Here is a 19,167-nt window from a genome sequence, read left to right as displayed (position 1 = left end):
GCCCTACCACCTCCACATGAATATATGAAAGAGGAAAAGAAGGGCAAAAGGGAGGGGGTGTTATTATGACCTGGCAAAAAGTATGGGAGTGAAGCAGCAAGTCAGCCCACCTACCATAACATTGATATACCGATGTGAGCAGAGTCAGGATGAGCTCTACCCTGACATCTGGTGGCGAGTCATGGTGGGTTGTGGAAAAGAACTTCAGGGCCTGATCTCATTTTGCATAGACACTCCCACCCCACCTAGATGGTCACTTTGGCTGCTGTAGGAGCCCTAGTTTCTCTGTTATTGGGGCAGGAATAAACTGTTATTATCCTGATTATGTGAATCAAGGACAGTGGAACTGTACGTGGCCTTTTGTTATGATGGAGGGACTCACCATCACCTAAGCAGCACTCGCTAGGCAAGGGTCATGGATTCCAATTCCTAGTGAATGGAAAATGGCTGGGGATAGGTATTGATACCTGGTGGTATGAGTCCCCTGGTGGGGGCCTTACATTCTAATTGCACTTTCTTCACTGTGGAATATCAGAGCTAATTTTGATTCCGTTAGGAGTCTAGTTACAGGCTGCTGAGCTGAATTCACTTTGGGCCAATGGTGCACCAGCATTGAAGCTCCTCTACTACAAGCTGAAATCCCAAAAGAGCTGAACTGACTAAGAGCTGAAATCCCTGAGTGTTGTGTTAAGTAGCGGGGGAGCCTGAAGAAATAGTGCGGAGCAGTTTGGGGACAGCTGGCAGAGCAGAGTGGCTGGTGGAGTGGAGCAGTTTGTGGGATGCCTGGAGCAGCTCATGGGGGCGGCTGGCAGAGCTGAGTGATTTGTGGGACAGCTGGTGGAGCGATCATCTTTGGACCATGTAAGGTGCCCCTTAACCTCCCTCCATCTCCACCCAGGTGGGGAGGTAAAACTCTGCAGATAAACTTTCAAACTCTGGGGCTGCACTGAACAGGGGCAGAGACTTTTTGGTTGTTGGACTTTTGGGACTTTGGGTGATTTGGGGTTGCTGGACTCCAGAACCAAAGGGAAAGGACATGGCCCAATTTGCTTGGGGTGGGTTTTTTGCTCATGGGTTGTGTTCTGAATCCTGTTGGGGGTGTTTCCCCAACATAATGCCACATTGTTTCTCTCTGTTATTAAAAGGCTTTTGCTACACTCAGACTCTGTGCTTGCAAGAGGGGAAGTATTGCCTCTAGGAGGCGCCCAGCGGGGGTGGTAACAGATTTGTTATATGATGGTTTCAGGGAACCTATTAAGGTGTTTATAGGATCTCAAGAGGAGTTGGACTGATTAACTGGCCCGGGAGGCAGAGAAGGTCGTAAGCAGAATAAGTGGCTGCTCCTGGAAGGCAGTCAGCGAGGTTTCTTAGAGCCACCAAGCAGGCTACAGGGGTCCTAATCATGCCGGTATGAGACGTGGAGTGGGACGATCCAACAAAGGACGGGGTGGGTCCGGTGGAGGATCAGTGTGAGCACCAATATGGGCTTTGCTCCAGGAGAAAGGCGCAGATCTGGTTTGTTTAGATGGACAGCCTTTAGAGGTTTTGTTAAATGCTGTGAGTGATTTGGCAGGGACCAAGTCACAGCCTGTGCCACAACCTGGGGCTAAGGCTGTTGAGATTGTGGGAACAGGTGCGGAGATCTGGTAGGCCCTTACGGCTTGTTAACCCAGGAATTGGCTCAGATGGACGTGGCAGCTTCCCATCAGGGTAGCTCCACCTCTCAGTAGCGTTGCCTCACCCTTAGCAACCCCAGCCCCCAAGACTGGACATTAGTGGCTAAATTGCAGCCCCACCTAGACCTTAGGTGGAAGCGGGGCAGGTGGGGGCGGGAGGAAACATACAATGGATGCTAGTATTAATTGATACAGGAGCGGAGGTAAATCTGATGAAATCGGGGCAGGGGGATGTGCAGAAAGGACAGACTATTCCTTTATTTGGATTTCAGGGCACAGGAGTGAAAGGGATTTTATTAAAAAATCTGTCATGGATGATAGGACACAGTAAGTTTTGGACAGATGCAGTGGTCTGGAACAGCATGACCGAAAATGCCATCTTAGGTGCAGATGTGGTACAGCAGGAGAAACGGATGATTGATCTGGCAGGAGGTTGGCTGTAGAAAAGGGAGACCAGGATTGTGAGTGAGCAGGTGATTTCAGGAGGATTAAGGAAAGGAGCTTGCAAAGCCATAGCAGCTGTGGCGTTACCAGATAACGAATGGACACAGGAGGTCCCTGTGGTGTGGGCCGAGAAGAAATCCGAATTGGGGCATACAAGCAGCAGTGGAAATAGTAGGAGACTTTGTAAAACCAGTTCCTCAATATCCCTGTCCTGCAGAAGCTGTTCCGCATGTAGAAGAATTGCTACAGGATTTAAAAGAACGAGAAGTGGTGGCGGAGTGCCAAAGTCCATACAATTCTCCGCTCTGGCCTGTGCGGAAAGTGGACGGAAGGTGGCGCCTCACAATTGATTATAGAAAAATCAAGGCAGCTATAGTCCCGATGGCACCAGTCGTAGTAATCTCCCAGCTATACCGGCTGGCACAGCGGCAGCTGCTAAGTGTTTCTCTGTATTGGATATTGCTGACTGTTTCTTTGCCGTTCCGTTAACCCCTGAGAGTCAGTCTCGATTTGCTTGTACGTTCCAGAACAAACAGCTGACATTTCGACGTGTCCCCATGGGATACCACGATGCTCCAGCTACAGCACATGCAACGTGACAAGGGTGTGGGCTCAACTCCCTGATTCGGATAAGCCGTGGGTTACTTCTTATGTGGATGACATACTGATAACAGCCGCTTCCCAGGAGGAGTGTAAACATCGAACTAAGCTGGTCCTGGGAATAGTGGAGAAAACAGGCTTTACATTATCCTGGGACAAGGCACAGCTGGTACAACGAGAAGTTGAATACTTAGGTACTATCAGTAACCAAAGAGTGGAAATCATAAGTACCGTCCCAAAGGCAGTGGAGGTGCGTTCAGTTAGAGTGTTATTAGGAGCTATGGGATTTGTTCAGGATTTTATACCAAATTTTGCTGAAATTTGCAGAGCCCTGTGGTCCCTAATAAATAGAAACCGACAATGGGCCTGGGGCCCAGACCATGATGAGGCGTTCAGAAAGTTAAAGGAAGCAGTTATGACTGCGCCGGCATGAGCAGATCCAGATCCAACTCCGTCTCTTTAGTGACCGGCATTGCACCGCTTGGCAGCTGCAGGTGCAGCACTGCAGCAGGAAAGCAGCGCCCTGTTGCTTATGGAAGCCGCAAATTAACACCCCATGAGTCCAGATTTTCCCCATGTGAACTGGAATGCTTGGCTATTATATGGGGCCTTGCAGAAATAGAAATAGGACAGGACAAGCACCTAGTATTGTAACCACAGCTGTGACCAATGAAGAGGCGGGGGGAGTAGCTCCCTTTGATGGACAGCCAGCCAGCCCGTTAGCGATAAAATCCCTCTTGGTCTGTTCTCTTCTTGCTTTACCTGTAAAGGGTTAACAAGCCCACAGGTAAAAGAAAAAGAGTGAGCACCTGACCAAAAGAGCCAATGGGAAGGTAGAACTTTTTAAAATGGGGAAAGAAACTTTCCCTTTGTCTGTTGCTTTTGGGGCTGCAGAGACCGGCAGCAGGAATGCTGTGTAAAGTTTGAACCAGATATGAAAACCATCAGATCATATCTAGAACTCCTTTTAACAACCCAAATATGTAAGTAAATTAGGGATGTTTAGGAAGACACAATTAGGTTTATTTCTTTTATTTTGGCTTGTGGATCTCCTCTCTGCTAACCCCTGATGCTTTTGTTTGCTTGTGTCATAAATATAAAGGGAAGGGTAAACCCCTTTGAAATCCCTCCTGGCCAGAGGAAAAATCCTCTCACCTGTAAAGGGTTAAGAAGCTAAAGGTAACCTCGCTGGCACCTGACCAAAATGACCAATGAGGAGACCAGATACTTTCAAAAGATGGGAGGAGGGAGAAAAACAAAGGGTCTGGGTCTCTTTGTATGCTGCTTTTGCCAGGGACAGAACAGGAATGGAGTCTTAGAACTTTTAGTAAGTAATCTAGCTAGGTATGTGTTAGATTATGATTTCTTTAAATGGCTGAAAAAAGAACTGTGTTGAATAGAATGACTATCCCTGTCTGTGTGTCTTTTTTGTAACTTAAGGTTTTGCCTAGAGGGATTCTCTATGTTTTGAATCTAATTACCCTGTAAGGTATCTACCATCCTGATTTTACAGAGGTGATTCCTTTACTTCTATTAAAGGTCTTCTTGTAAGCAAACTGAATGCTTTTTCATTGTCCTAAGATCCAAGGGTTTGGGTCTGTGGTCACCTATGCAAATTGGTGAGGATTTTTACCAAACCTTCCCCAGGAAGTGGGGTGCAAGGGTTGGGAGGATTTTGGGGGGAAAGATGTGTCCAAACTACATTTCCCAGTAAACCCAGTTAAAGTTTGGTGGTGGCAGTGGAAATCCAGGGGCAAAGGATAAAATTAATTTGTACCTTGGGGAAGTTTTAACCTAAGCTGGTGAAAGTAAGCTTAGGAGGTTTTCATGCAGGTCCCCACATCTGTACCCTAGAGTTCAGAGTGGGGAAGGAACCTTGACAGCTTGTAACCTTTAAGCTGAACCCCCAAGAAAGCTACCTTGGGTGCTTAATTTTTGTAATTGTTTCTTTTAAGATCTCGCAAAAAGCTAAGTTCCAGATGTAATTTTTTTCCTTTTTGTTTTTAAAAAATTTACCTTTTTTAAGAACAGGATTGGATTTTTTGGTGTCCTAAGGGGTTTGTGCATGTTGCTTGATTAGCTGATAGAAAACAAAGGAAATTAGCTGTGGCTTTCTCAGCTCTTCCCCGGAGGGGGGATGAAAGGGCTTGAGGGTCCATTGTGTTTATTCTGTTGCTGTAATTCCTACAGCAACTCCAAGAGTAGGAGCAAGAACTCTGTTGCTGTAATTCCTACTCTTCCTTAGAATCATAAAATCTTTCATTGCATGGTCACTTTCACCAAATTATCTTCAAACTTCAGATTCACAGCCAAATCCTCCCTGCTGGTCAGAATTAAGTCTAATGCGGCTTTTCCCCTTTTTATTTCTCCACTCTTGGAAATAATAAGTTATTCCCAATACATTCTAAGAATGTTTTGAAATGTTATGTTTTGCCATATTACTTTTCCAGTAGATATCTGGGAAGTTGAAGTCCCCCCATTACTACCAGGTCTTGTCTTTTGGATATTTCCGTTATTTGTTCTAGAAATACCCCATCCTCCTCCTGATGTGGTGGGCTAGAGGAGATCCCTACCATGACATCACCTCTCTTTTTTCCCCTTTTTTCTTTACCCAGAGACTTTCAGTTGGTCTGCTTCTCACCTTCTGGACCTCAGAACAAGTTAATATTCTTGATATCTAATACAACACCCCTTCCTTTTTTCTCTGCCTGTCCTTCCTGAATTAGCTATGCCTCTCTCTACCAATATTCCAGTCAGGAGATTTATCCCACCAACTCACTTTGATACCAATTAAGTCATAGTGTAGCTTATATACTAATACTTCCAGTTCTTCCATTTATTCCCCATACTCCTTCCATTTGTGTATAGACGTCTGAGATGTACAGCAGATTCCCGCACTGTTCTCCCTCTTGTTGCTCCTAAGACCCCATTGTAATTTTCCTTCTCCCCTCCCCCACCAACATTTAGCCTCTGTTAAGGTCACATGTGGGATTTTGTCACCCATCCCTTTTGAACCTAGTTTAAAGCCCTCCTCACTAGGTTGGCAAATCACCACAGGGCTGTGGTGTCCCTTCAGCCTCTACTATACTCCAGTGTCCCCAACCTCCCCTCTGCTCCCAGTCCCACCAGTGTCCATGACACCCGGTGCTTCCCACCCTTACCCCACCATCCCCTGTGTACTCTGACTCAACCCCCTTAATACCCCTCCCTGTCAGGTTCCCCAGTGCTCGTGCACAGATCATCTTCCATGAGGCAAGCCCAGTCCCTGTCCCCTTGGGAAGGAGACAGTGGTAATTTTTACTAGGACAGCCTCACTGCATGGCTTCAGCCCCATTGAAAGTAACAGGATTTTTGGAGATCCGGGGAAGCTGGAATGATTCAGACTAGGGACCGAATGGCTAGGCAGCAGTTCTGCGGAAAAGGACCTAGGGGTGACAGTGGACAAGAAGCTGGATATGAGTCAGCAGTGTGCCCTTGTTGCCAAGAAGGCCAATGGCATTTTGGGATGTATAAGTAGGGGCATAGCGAGCAGATCGAGGGACGTGATCGTTCCCCTCTATTCGACATTGGTGAGGCCTCATCTGGAGTACTGTGTCCAGTTTTGGGCCCCACGCTTCAAGAAGGATGTGGATAAATTGGAGAGAGTCCAGCGAAGGGCAACAAAAATGATTAGGGGACTGGAACACATGAGTTATGAGGAGAGGCTGAGGGAGCTGGGATTGTTTAGCCTGCAGAAGAGAAGAATGAGGGGGGATTTGATAGCTGCTTTCAACTACCTGAAAGGGGGTTCCAAAGAGGATGGCTCTAGACTGTTCTCAATGGTAGCAGATGACAGAACGAGGAGTAATGGTCTCAAGTTGCAGTGGGGGAGGTTTAGATTGGATATTAGGAAAAACTTTTTCACTAAGAGGGTGGTGAAACACTGGAATGCGTTACCTAGGGAGGTGGTAGAATCTCCTTCCTTAGAGGTTTTTAAGGTCAGGCTTGACCAAGCCCTGGCTGGGATGATTTAACTGGGAATTGGTCCTGCTTTGAGCAGGGGGTTGGACTAGATGACCTTCTGGGGTCCCTTCCAACCCTGATATTCTATGATTCTATGAGAGCTGGCAGCTCTGCTCCCATTCTTTTCTCCGAAACAGCCTCTCACCACACTATTCTCTCCCCCAGTCCCATCTCCTCTCTCGGATCAGGAATAGGGGCCACGTCCTGTCTCCCTAACTGGCTGCTCTACGAAGGCCACTGCTATGGGTATTTCCTTGAAAAGATGACCTGGTCAGATGCTGAGGTACGAGGCTCTTCTCAGGGATCCACGGGGTGGGTTAGTGGGCAGGGGCTGAAGGGGTTTGGTGACATCACCATTTACCCCAGTGTGTACCCCTGCAGAGGATGGGTGGGGAGGCTGCAGAAGTGACGTGGCTGGTGCCAGGCCCTGGGGCTCGGGAAGAGGCACTGAGAGGGGGCTCCCTCCCCTCACAGCCGTCCCTGCTCCTGCTGCAGCCTGGTGGGGCAGGACCCCACACCAGTGCCAAACTGCGTCCTCCTGCAGGGGGGTAACAGGCCTCGCTGATGTCCCTGCCACAGATGCAGTGTCAGTACCTCCACAAAGGGGCCCATCTCGCCTCCATTCTCACTGAGGCAGAAGGGGACAGGGTGGCCAGCTACATCAGCAACTCGCACTCCAAGGATAGCGTCTGGATCGGACTGCACGACCACCGGCAGGTGAGTGCCCAGAGCCTGCTTTGCCTCTGACAGCTGCTCCTCCTATTGGAGGCTTCCCAGGTTGTCAGAGACAATGACCTATGAGCCCTTCATAGGGGCTGCCAGGGTCTCCCATCTGCACCTCACCCTTAACTCCTGTCCTCCTGTACTCTTTCCATCTCCATCCTACCATAAGCTCCGACTCCCCTTTGGATTTTCCCTTCTAAATACAGCCAGGGCCTGGTCTCCCCCATCATCAAACTGACCTATGACCCACACCTGCCTCTCCAACTACTGTCCCATCGCCCTTCCCCGCTGCCAGCTCACGCAATGTGCCGTGCCCTCCCCCTGCACCCCGCATCCTGTCTCCACTCCACTCTGACCAAGTTTTCTAGCCACTTTTTCCAGCTCAAGACTTGAGCCTCTGCTCCCCCTTGACCTCTGCGCTGTCCCCGACACTGCTGGTCGCTCCCTCAGCTTGGGGATCCCGTCCTCGCCTGGTTCTTTGTAGGAGAGCCCCCAGCTCCTTAGGGTAGGGGCACGAAGGGGGAGGAGTCACAGGCTGGGAAGGAGGCCCGAGAGTGGGATGGAGCCGTTATGAACATAGGACTGGAAAGAACCTCCAGGGTCACTGAGTCCAGCCCGTGCTATGGCCGGCAACCCCGTCACGCCACCCCCTTCGTAAACTTATCAAGCTCCATCTGAAACGTTGTCTCCATCTGTTTCCTTTCCCTCCCCTCTGCTAGGGAGGCGCTGGGGTCAGGAAGCTCCCCAAATAGCACGCACAGACTCAGGCCCTGGATCCCCCGACCTGGGACTAGACTGGACCCAGAGTGAGAGAAGTGAGAGGCTCTGTATCCCATTCTTTAGTCTCCTCAGCCATCCAGCTCCCCCTGGCCTCGCAATGGATTGGAACTAGTTCTCTGACCCCCAAAGCCAGCTAGTCCCCCCACGAGCTGAGGCCAGGCCAGAGCCAGCACACGTAGAGGTGAAAGGCCCCGTGTCCCATGCCCTGATTCTACTGCACTAGCCAGTCCTCTTAACTTGGGGTCAGACTGGTGCTGGTGCTGAGTCCCATTCCCTGATCCATCCAGCATCTCCATCACAAATGCCGTTTTATTTTGCTTAAGCAGGATGAGATCACCCACCTTAAACCAACAGTGCCCCCTGGCGGGCCTTGCCGACACTCCAGAGTGACTCTGCTCCATCACGAGATAATTAGTTAATTCAGGCTTGTAAGGTAGAAAATGAGGTTTATGTGCTAAGTGTTAATATCAGCATCTCCAGGGCCCCTCCCCCTGAGCTGGCCTCTCCCCACTGACTGCCCCACGGCCCTTCCCCGACTCTCTCCCACTGCCTGAATAGGGCACTTCTGTATTGGGTTTAGGTGTTTCTATGGTGCCTTGTCACCAAAGTCTCTTCTCCGTGGGACCCCACAACCTTTCTCCCCTGTCTCTGCAGACCAGAAGCTGGAGGTGGACAGATCGCTCCCCGTATTGCTACAATGCTTGGGAAGCCAAGGAACCAAACAATGATAATGGTGGCGAGTACTGTGTCGAGCTGCTGAGCAAAACGGTTCAAACACACATGCACCAACAAAGAAGCCAAGACACACACCCTGGCCACACACTCCAGCTCTCTCTGTGGAGATGGCCTCCTGTCCTGTCACCCTGCCTCTCTCCCTCAACTCACACTGCCACTCCCTCTCCCCTCATCTCACCTGGTAACTCCTCCTGCAAGCATCCCAGTTTGAGGCTCAGCTCCAGTCAGAGGAAGGCCATCCAGTACATTTGGCCCCAGACGATCAGTTGAAGCGAAAGACCAGAGCAGAGCTATTGCCCACTAGTTGATACGTAGGCAGGACATGGGTTCTTCGGTTGGTGCCACTGTGGCTTTTGCCACCCTGATTCTGGAGTCAGCCAGGGGGCTATTTTGGCCCCAGGACAATTTAGAGCAGCCCCAGAGCTGCTCTGATAGTGGCAGTAGGAACCTGTACAGCCAGAGCACAGAGGCTTGGGGAGGCCAGGACTGGGCAGGGCAGCTCCCTCTGCTGGGTTCCCCTACACAAGAGAACCCCCAGCTGGCCATTAAGCCAGCTTCCTGCTGTCCGTGTTGCTGGAGTGGTGTAGGGGGGGAAGAACGGGGCTGAAGGCCTCGTCCCCGTGGCTGACAATAGGACGGAGAGCTGGCTGAACAGGGAGAGCTGGCTGAACAGCTCACTCGCCAATTCATGAGCAACTCTGTCAAGGCTAATTCCCCACTCTGGCACTTTGAGTGCAGAAGGTGGGCGTCTGCAAGGACTCTAAAATTAATACTTGCCACTCCAGGCTTGTATTATTTCCAAGGTTACAACTTTTCTCTGCCCTTGGATTGGTAGATGCTACTACCACCCAAGTGCAGACCCCCTTTGAGAACCCAGGAAGGCACACTTGGGAATTCCTTCCTGTGGGGTACCCTCAAGCCCTTTCACACACCCCCTCCAGGGGATAGCTGAGAAAGAAAAAGAAGGAAATCAGCTGTTGCCACAAGCTAATTAAACAACATGTGCACAAACCTCTTAAGACACAGAAATCCTATTCTGTTCTTTAAAAGGTAAATTTTATTGAGAAAGAAAGAAAGAAAGAATCTGGAAACTCAGGCTATTGCTAGATTTGGAAAGAGTAACTACAAGGATTAAGCACCAAGAATAGCTTTCTTGAGGTCCCGCTTGAAGGTTACAAGCAAAACAAAAAGCACCGGGGTTAGCACAGAGGAGTCCACAAGCCATAAAGAAATCAAAGGGATAAACCTAATTGCATCTTCCTAGACAATTCCTGATCTACATACATATCTGGGGTTCAAATGAGCAGTTTCTAGGTATGATACTGAGGATTTTTCATACCTGGCCCCAAGCTTCTTATAGCATCGCTCTGCCCTGTCCGCCTCTCTCCAGGAGAGGAATAACAAACAGACAAAAGGGGAGTTTTTTCTCAATTTTAAAAAGTTCTAGCCTTCCCATTGGCTCTTTTGGCCAGCTGCCCACTCCCTTCCTTTTACCTATCCATCGCAGTGAGACTTTTTAACCCTTTACAGGTAAAGCAAGTAGAGAACAATTACTAAGAGAGATTTTATAGTTAACTGGCTGGCTGGGTGTCCATAAAAGGGAGCTACCCCCACCCTTTCATTTATCACAGACTCATTCTTCAGGGCCCATGTTAGACACACAGACTCACCCACCCATCCGATGCTCTCAGGTCTGAGTGTTCAGCAGCGTTGGTACGAATGCTCCTTCCCCCACAAACTCACACTGGGCAGGATTTTTTCCCCCATTGTCTCCTACTTTAAAGTGTCACTCATCCAATCATGGAGCAGAAATGATGCCATGTGACCTGCATGACCAATCACACACAGAGCTAAAAGTTGATGTGAAAACTTCTTCAAAACAGTTGTGGGAGCCGTTTCTGAATAACGCTCCTGGGGCTGTGTGGCTCTGCGAACAGGAATGAGGGTGAAATTCACAGCAATTCATCAACCTGAATCCTTAGTGCTGTCCTGTGGGGAGAGATGATACCTCTGGGCCACATACAAACCCAGATGTGTAGGAGATGGAGGTTGGGACAGCTCGTTCAGCACAGAGCGAGCTGGCTTCCCTCTTCCTGAGCTTGTCTCCCAGCTGGCAGCTGGCCAGGGCTCTGTGTTCTCCTTTCTGTCTTTTTGTTGGGAGCCGGGGGGTAATGGGAGGTAACAGCAGTTGCAGGTGGAGGAGCAGTGTGGCCTAGTGGACATGTACGGACTGTGACTCAGGAGACCTGGCTTCTATTCCCAGCCCTGCCACTGCTCTGCTGGGTGACCTTGGTCAACTCACTTCCCCACTCTGGGCCTTAGTTTCCCCTTCCACCTCTTGTCTATTTAGACTGTGCGCTCTCGAGGGCAGGGATTATCTGCCTGGACACAGCACCTAGCACCAAGAGGCCCTGTCGTGCTCTCATCAGACACATTCCAACACAATAGAAGAGGGTCTTCCACTGTTACGCTGACACGCGTCCCTCAGGGAACGAAGGAGCCTGTCCCTGTCTGAGGCACATGGGGCTTCACCTCCAGCCTCTTTGTCAGGGGCGGCACGATGCTCTGGCACCTGGGGAGGCTGATGCAAGCTTCAGAAGCTTCCCCGGTGCCCAGACCATGAACCCCCCACCCAAGGCCTTCTCACACTCGGCCTCCTCCCCAAGGCCCCACCCATGCCCCGTCCACACTCCATCCCAAGCCCCGCCCCAAGCCCCAGTCCCGCTCAGCCCCCTTCCTGCTCGGCCCCGCCCGCCCACCTCTCAGCGTCGCCACTCGCTCCTTTCCTCTCCTCCTCCTTGGGTTGGAGGAGAAGAACGACGCGGCGAGGAAGGGAAGAGATGGAGTGGGGACGGGAAAAGGTGGAGCAAGGGCAGGCCTCAGGGGAGAAGAGGAGGAGCGGCGGCAGAAAGGGGCGGAGCGAGGCTGGGCCCAAAGGGGAAGAGCCGGAGAGGGGCCTCGGGGGGGAGTGCAGGTGGGGCCAAGGCCCAGACTCCTAAAGGCAGCGGGTTGACGGCTGGTTGCGGAGTCTTATCCTCCTCTGGCCTATTATACCTGCCGTCCATGCTCCTCCTCCTCGCAGCCTCCTGCACGGGAGCTGGGGTCTTCTCTCAGCAGGGTGCAATGAGGGGGGGTCACTGTAAGGGCAGGAATGGCCCCACTCGCCCTTCCCCTGCCCTGGTGATTTCTGTTTTGCCTTCTAGGTTTTAAGAAATGGAACGATATTCCCTGTAATAAGCAAACCAACTACATTTGCAAGTATGAACTCTACTGAGGGGAGTCGCTCGCCTGCGCCTGAAGGGGGAGCTCAGCACCTGGGATGCAAAAGAACTGGGCTCCTTGGGCACGATCAGGCAACGTCCCAGACTTTCCAATGCCTTTGCTGCATCAAGGGCCTGTCCTCTCCCTCCCTGAGACACCAGATCTCACTTCCCCAGCTGCCAACTCTCTTCCCCCAAGCGTCTCTGGTCTAGTTACGCTCCTGCCCCTTCCCTCTCTTCCCCTCAGTGGCTGCAGCCCACCACAAGAATAAACTTTCCTGAGCATGCAGTTGTGTGTGTGTGTCAAGGTTCCCTCCCCACTCTGAACTCTAGGGTACAGATGTGGGGACCCACATGAAAGACCCCCTAAGCTTATATTCCACCAGTTTCGGTTAAAAACTTCCCCAAGGCACAAATTCCTTTCCTTGTCCTTGGATGGTATTGCTGCCACCACCAAGTGATTTAAACAAACATTCAAGGAGGGGCCAATTGGAGCCCTATCTCCCCCCCACACCCGCTTTCCTGGGGAGGCTTAAGAATAATATACCAACCAATAGGTTAACAAGGTGAGCACAGACCAGACCCTTGGGTTTTTAGGACACTGAAAACCAATCAAGTTCTTAAAAGAACTTTATTACAAAGACAAAAGTAAAAGAAGCACCTCTGTAAAATCAGGATGGAAGGTCATTTTACAGGATAATGAAAAGATTTAAAACACAGAGGAGTCCCCTCTCGGCTCAACTTCAAAGTTACAAAACAGGAATAAACCTCCCTCTTAGCATAGGGAAAATTCACAAGCTAAAACAAAAGATAATCTAATACATTTCCTTGCTTTACTTACAATTTTTGTAATCTTAGATGCTTATTTCAGGGAGGGTTTTAGGAGATGTTTTTTCCTGCCTGGTCCCTCTCTCTGTCCCAGGGGGCACACACAAAGAGAGCACAAACAAAACCTCCTCCCCGTCCCCCCCAGATTTGAAAGTATCTTCTTTCCCCATTGGTCCTTCTGGTCAGGTGGGATTTTATATTACTCCATACATAAAGGTTGTTACCCTTCCCTTTATATTTATGACAGTGTGTCTACTCTGTCCCATTCCTGGCCCCCGCGTAGATGCATCCATCCAGCAGCCTCTGACTGTGTCCTGAGCAGCCCAGATTCCACTAGAGGAAAGGAAGGGGACCCCCAGAGGGAGGCAGCATGGGCCTGACCTTTTGGATAAGGAACAGGACTTGATCTCCCTCCAGATATCTGCAATACCCAGAGTTTCCTCTCTCTTTGGGCCCACCCATGTCCTACTGGTTCTGTCTCCACTCAGACACTGATCTCCTCAAAGCAGGGACGTGTCTAGCTGTTCTGTAAACAACAGGCCCCACCAGAGCTGGAAGCGTGACCCTGCACAGCTGCAGCTAAAGGACTCAGAGCCCGTGGCCGAGAGCTGTAGCAGCCTCCTGGGATCAGGCACTGAGTGGGACACACAGCTCACACTTCGCACTGGTACATGGATGCCATGCACATCTTTGGTGCTATAGAAATCAAACACCATTAATAACAACAAAAGACTGAGCCAGGGTTCCTGGGTTCCATTCCTGGCTTGGCCACCATCGGTTTCCTGTGTGAACATGCCTGGGGAAAGCTCCTCCCCATCTCAGTCTGTGCAGGGGGGCTAATGACACCAACTTGCCGCTCAGGGAGGGGGAGAGGGTAACGCCAGGAGTGTCTGTGATGCACTTGGGGATCCTTCTATGGATGGTTCTCCGGGGAACGTTGTTAGTGTGGCCCCAGCTCTGCACCTCGAGGGGAGGGCGGCTGGAGAGTGGTGGCTGCTGGACGAGGGCCCAAGTCTGCAGGCAGCAGCCCAGAAGTAAGGGTAGAAATACTGCACCAGGCCATCCTCCCTTCTGCGCTGCTGCTGGCGGCAGCTCTGCCTTCGGAGCTGGGCTCCCAGCCCGCAGCTGCTGCTCTCTGGCTGCCCAGCTCTGAAGGCAGAGCCAGAAGCAGTGCAGAAGTAAGGGAGGCAATACCCTGACCCCCGTACAATAACCTTGAACCCCTCCCCCACCCACTACCCACTTTTGGGTCAGGACCCCTACAGTTACAACACCATGAAATTTCAGATTTAAATAGCTGAAATCATGACATTTATGATTTTTTAAATCCTATGATCGTGAAATTGACCAAAATGCAAAGTGAACTTGGTAGGGCCCTACTTACAACCCACGAATGTTCGACTCCAACTCTTTCCCTGCAAACATCCACCCTGTTGAGCCATGCGGATCACCAGAATCAGCAAGATCAGGCAGATGGGCCCAAGGACGATGGCACAGAGCCGCCATGCAGATACCTTGAGAGGCACTGACAGGAAGGAAAGGGAGAACATGAAGACATGAAAAAGCCTCTGTCCTGAGATTCTGGGGTTTATTACGGCAGCCCCAGGCTCCCAGAAGCCAAATCGCCCCACAGGACTGGACAGCCCACTCAAAAATAGCTGCCACTGATTGGGGGCTCACTATCTCTGGTGACCAGTGGGAGGGCCGGCAGCAAGCATCTCCCATTGGCAGCAAGGGGGCTGACTCCCTGAGCAGGGAGAGGCTGAGGGTCTTGTGCTCATCCCTGTCTGAATGTGTTGAGACCCCTGGCCCCCTATGGACACTAACCCACTCTGCCCGCGGACACACAGAGATCACAACTTGGCCCTTCCCTGGAAGCACTTCACACCAGCTCCTCCCAGCTGTGAGTTCATCACATCCTGGCCTGCCCACCCCTCCTTCCCCAGGTAATGAATATGAGTGCAGAGCACCCCCACCCCACCCCCGCTACCCCCGGTTTGTCTCATCCCCTGTTACATCTGCTCTGTTTGGACTGCCGGCTCTTTGGGGCTGACACTGTTACAGGGTGTGCGCAGCACCGTGCACCATGGGGCCTGGTGTGATAACGGGGCCTACACCTTTACCCTCATTGTCAGCTCATCTGTGAAAAGTGAGTGTGAGCTCATAAGGTGTCACAATAACCTCTGACAACAACTATCAGTGGAAACAGAAGCACAGAATTTCATGGTTAATTTTCAAGCAGGCAAAAAGTTATCGGCAAAGTTGTCACAGCAAAACCCCAGAACGATAGCCTGTTTCTTAGCTGCATCACATTCTACTTGTGATCCACTAGAACGCTCAGATCCTCGCCAGCAGCATCGCCACCTCGCTCTTCTTCCCCGTTTTACAGTTGTACGTTTTGTTTTTCCTTCCTCAGTGCTCTACTTTGCACTTGTCTTTACTGAATTTCATCTTGCTGACTTCAGACCAATCCTCAGAGATGTTCTGGCCAGAGCGGGCAGGAGAGAGGGACCCAGTGACATCGCCACCTTCACAGGCTTCGGCTGAATCCCTAGCACCACCTGGGATTGAACCAGGATTAGACTTTAACAACAGCACCAACGCCGGATCCAGCCCATTGTACCTAACGTCTTCTCCTCCAAAGGGACAGTTATTACCATCTTTCATCACCCCACAGAGACTGTCACACAGGGGGGAGGGGACCTTTTACACGCTCTCTCCTGCTAAGAGGAAAGGGAAGAAGGGATGTTGTGAAGATAAAAGCCTCGCTGAACACTTCACATTTCAATGCTCCTGGCCCCATTCTGGTTTATTTCCTTTTTCTGTTTCAGTCAATCCATTTCTAACTCTGCTCAGAATTTTATAATGTATTTGTCACGGCGCTGAGCATGGTGAGGTCTCTGAATACCAACCCCCAGACCTTGTTTAACACTGTTCAGTGCTGGGCAGCGACTGGATCATGTTAACACCTTTGGCCTACACATTCCATCCAAATTAATACAACAGGCTCTGGCATGGATGAGGCCTCTAGACACAGCCTTCCACAATGTAACTGTCACCCTTCTGCCAGCTGGAGAAGGCAGCACCCACAGACAGGTTCAATATTTAGGGGTACCTCTTAACACTGCCACAAAGAACCAGCTCAAGTCCCCACCCACTAATCTGGGAAAATTTAACACCACCCCGGGTGCCTTCCTTTCTCCTACTCTGGGGCTTTCTCCTCTTGTCACCAGATGAGGAAGTACAGTAAGGCCTCCAGGGAATCCAGTCCCTTGCAAAGAAGTACCACTGAAGAGTGTCAGTGGGGAAGAAGGCCCGGCAGATGGACCTCAGATATTCCCCTCCCCGAGTTTGTCTTCTACAGCCTCTTGACCTCCATCCCCAGCCACTCACAAAGCCAGAGAACTGCCTGACCCTTAATGCAAGTAACTCCTCACTTAACGTAGTTCTGTTCCTGAAAACTGAGACTTTAAGCGAAACGATGGTAAGCGAATCCAATTTCCCCGTAAAAATTAATGTAAATAGGGGGGGTTAGGTTCCAGGGAAATTTTTTTCACCAGACAAAAACCTATATTATATATATATATACACACACAGTATAACCCACAGCAGCGAGCGCCCCTCTGCCCGCCCCCTGATCGCCATGGGGGGCCGCCGAGCTGTGAGCGCGCTGCTGGGGGCTGTCAGGAGGAGGCACCACGTGTGTCCCTGCTGTGAGGGCCTGGGGTAAGGGCCGTGGTTCTAGCGGTTGCCGTGGAGGCCGGGAACCCCCTCCTGTCGCTGGGTTCTCCTGGCACAATCTACCTTTTGTAGCCCATGTTGGATTCTATCCAATTACCATTTGCCTCTGTGTCCTTCACTTCTCTCTCCTCAACATTTGTTCCAAGACCTTGCACACAGCTGATGTCAAATTAACAGGCCTGTAGTTTCCTTGATCACCTTTTTCCCCCGTCTTCAAAATAGGTCTTATGTTAGCAGTGCTCCAGTCACAGGGTACGACCCATGAGTATACAGATTTATTAAAAATCCTTGCTATTGGGCTCCCAGTTTTCTATGCTGGTTCCTTTAGTATTCTTGGATGGAGATTATCCAGGCCCCCAATTTAGTCCCATTAAGTCAGTCGTCCCTAATCTGTGGGGCACACCCCCTAGGGCAGGCATGCAGGAATGTTTGGAAGGCCAAGCCAGCCCCCATGGGAGCAGGGAAGCAGTGCCACCCAGCCCCACTCTGCCCCCAGCTCTGCTCCGGCCCCGCCTCTGGCCCCAGCCGCACCTTCGGCCTCCAGCTCCAAGCTCCACCCTGGCTGTGGCCGCAGCTGCAGCTCTGGCCCTGGCTCCTGACCGTGGGCCCACCCTGGCCCCAGCCCAGCCCTGGCTCCAGATCATGACTCTGGCCCCGCTCCTGACCCCGGCTCCCGGGGAGTGGGGGCAAACAAATTTCATTACAGGTAAGGGGTGGCGAGAACTAAAAAGTTTGACTGCATGAAGCAGTTTGACTTCCACCTTGGATGTGGTCATTTGTATTTCTGTAACCTCGTTCCCATTGCCCCTACTCACTGCCTCTACCCCTAAGCTCTTCATTAGCCTTATTCAAAACTGAGGCAAAGTATTTGTTTAGGTGTTGGGCCATGCCTAGATTATCTTTAATCTCTACCCCATCCTCAGTGCTTGGTGGTCCCACTTCTTCTTCCCTTGTTTTCTTTTTACTTCTACAGCTATAGAACGTTTCACTAGTGGTTTAATTTCCTTTGCAAGGTCACCATCCAACTCTGCTTGGCTCTTGGCAGTTCTCACTTTATCCCTACACTTTCTGACCTCCAAGAGGTAGTTTTCCTTGCTGATCCCTCCCTTCTTCCATTCCTTGTATGCTTTCTGCTTTCTCTTTATCCCCTCCTTGAGATGCTTGGTCTGCAACCCTTCCCTATGAATTTTTCCCCCGTGCTTGGGATGCAGGCTTCAGATAGTTTCTCCAACTTTGACTTAAAGTAACTTCAAGCCTCCTCCACATTTAGATCCTTGAGTTCTTCAGTCCAGTTCAATTCCCTTGCCAATTCCCTTCATTTTTTAAAGTTTACCCTTTTGAAATGAAGGACCTTAGTTGCAGACCTGTTTTGGTTTATCCTTCCATTTAGTTTAAATTGAATTAGCTCATGATCACTCAAACCAAAGTTGTCCCCGACAACCAGCTCTTCTATGGGTTCCTCACTACTCACCAATACTAAATTGGAAATGGCATCACTGATTTATAAGGTCTAAACACCAAACACCCTCTTACAACGCTAATATCTGTCTTAACAACACTAACACACAGGCAAGCCAGACTGGTTTCCAGCTATGCATTTCTCAGTGATCAGTGAGGCCTGGGGCCCAGGCATGAGCTGGCACCTGCTCGGCCAGCATCTCACACACACTGAGAGAATAACATGATGGGGAAAGGAATCCAGGAGAGCTGGTTGTATTTTAAAGAATCCTTATTGAGGTTGCAGGAACAAACCATTCCGATGTGTATAAAGAATAGTAATATGGCAGGCGACCAGCTTGGCTTAACAGTGAAATCCTTGCTGATCTTAAACACAAGAAGTGCAAGATTGGACAAATGACCAGGAATGAGTTTAAAAATATTGCTCGGGCATGCAGGAGTGAAATCAGGAAGGCCAAATCACACCTGGAGTTGCAGGTAGCAAGGGATGATAAGAGTAACAAGAAGGGTTTCTTCAGGTATGTTAGCAACAAGAAGAAAGTCAAGGAAAGTGTGGGCTCCTTACTGAATGGGGGAGGCAACCTAGTGACAGAGGACGTGGAAAAAGCTAATGTACTCAATGCTTTTTTTGCCTCTGTCTTCACGAACAAGGTCAGCTCCCAGACTACTGCACTGGGCAGCACAGCATGGGGAGGAGGTGACCAGCCCTCTGTGGAAAAAGAAGTGGTTCGGGACTATTTAGAAAAGCTGGATGAGCACAAGACCATGGGCCTGGATGCGCTGCATCCAAGAGTGCTAAAGGAGTTGGCGGATGTGCTTGCAGAGCCATTGGTCACTATCTCTGAAAACTCATGGAGATTTGGGGAGGTCCCACATGACTGGAAAAAGGCTAATGTAGTGCCCTTCTTTAAAAAAGGGAA

The 19,167-nt window shown here is 50.4% G+C and overlaps 1 protein-coding gene across 3 annotated transcripts; it reads left to right on the top strand.

Moving 5' to 3' along the window:
* The first annotated feature begins 3,582 nt into the window (after nt 1-3,582).
* Nucleotides 3,583-12,316, top strand: LOC140905519 (C-type lectin mannose-binding isoform-like). Of its 3 annotated transcripts, none has more exons than XM_073328983.1 (5): nt 3,583-3,703; nt 6,888-7,005; nt 7,302-7,439; nt 8,880-8,958; nt 12,164-12,316. In XM_073328983.1, exons 2-5 carry the CDS (start codon nt 6,985-6,987, stop codon nt 12,232-12,234), a joined length of 309 nt encoding a protein of 102 aa, XP_073185084.1. In that variant the 5' UTR covers nt 3,583-3,703; nt 6,888-6,984; the 3' UTR covers nt 12,235-12,316. The 3 variants fall into 3 exon arrangements, with proteins under 3 accessions (XP_073185084.1, XP_073185083.1, XP_073185085.1); XM_073328982.1 differs by having other exon boundaries at nt 8,880-8,961; XM_073328984.1 differs by having other exon boundaries at nt 8,880-8,965; nt 12,164-12,203.
* The last annotated feature ends 6,851 nt before the right edge of the window (nt 12,317-19,167 follow it).

This window comes from Lepidochelys kempii, chromosome 1, assembly GCF_965140265.1.
Source record: "Lepidochelys kempii isolate rLepKem1 chromosome 1, rLepKem1.hap2, whole genome shotgun sequence".
NCBI classification, from domain to species: Eukaryota; Metazoa; Chordata; order Testudines; family Cheloniidae; genus Lepidochelys; species Lepidochelys kempii.
This window is presented reverse-complemented; position numbering and strand designations above follow the sequence as displayed.

Coding starts and splice junctions, on each gene's coding strand:
- LOC140905519 (XM_073328982.1), top strand. CDS start 6,985: ATGACCTGGTCAGATGCTGAG. Junction 7,006..7,301: donor TGACCTGGTCAGATGCTGAG/GTACGAGGCTCT, acceptor TCCCTGCCACAG/ATGCAGTGTCAGTACCTCCA. Junction 8,962..12,163: donor ACCAAACAATGATAATGGTG/GCGAGTACTGTG, acceptor TTTGCCTTCTAG/GTTTTAAGAAATGGAACGAT.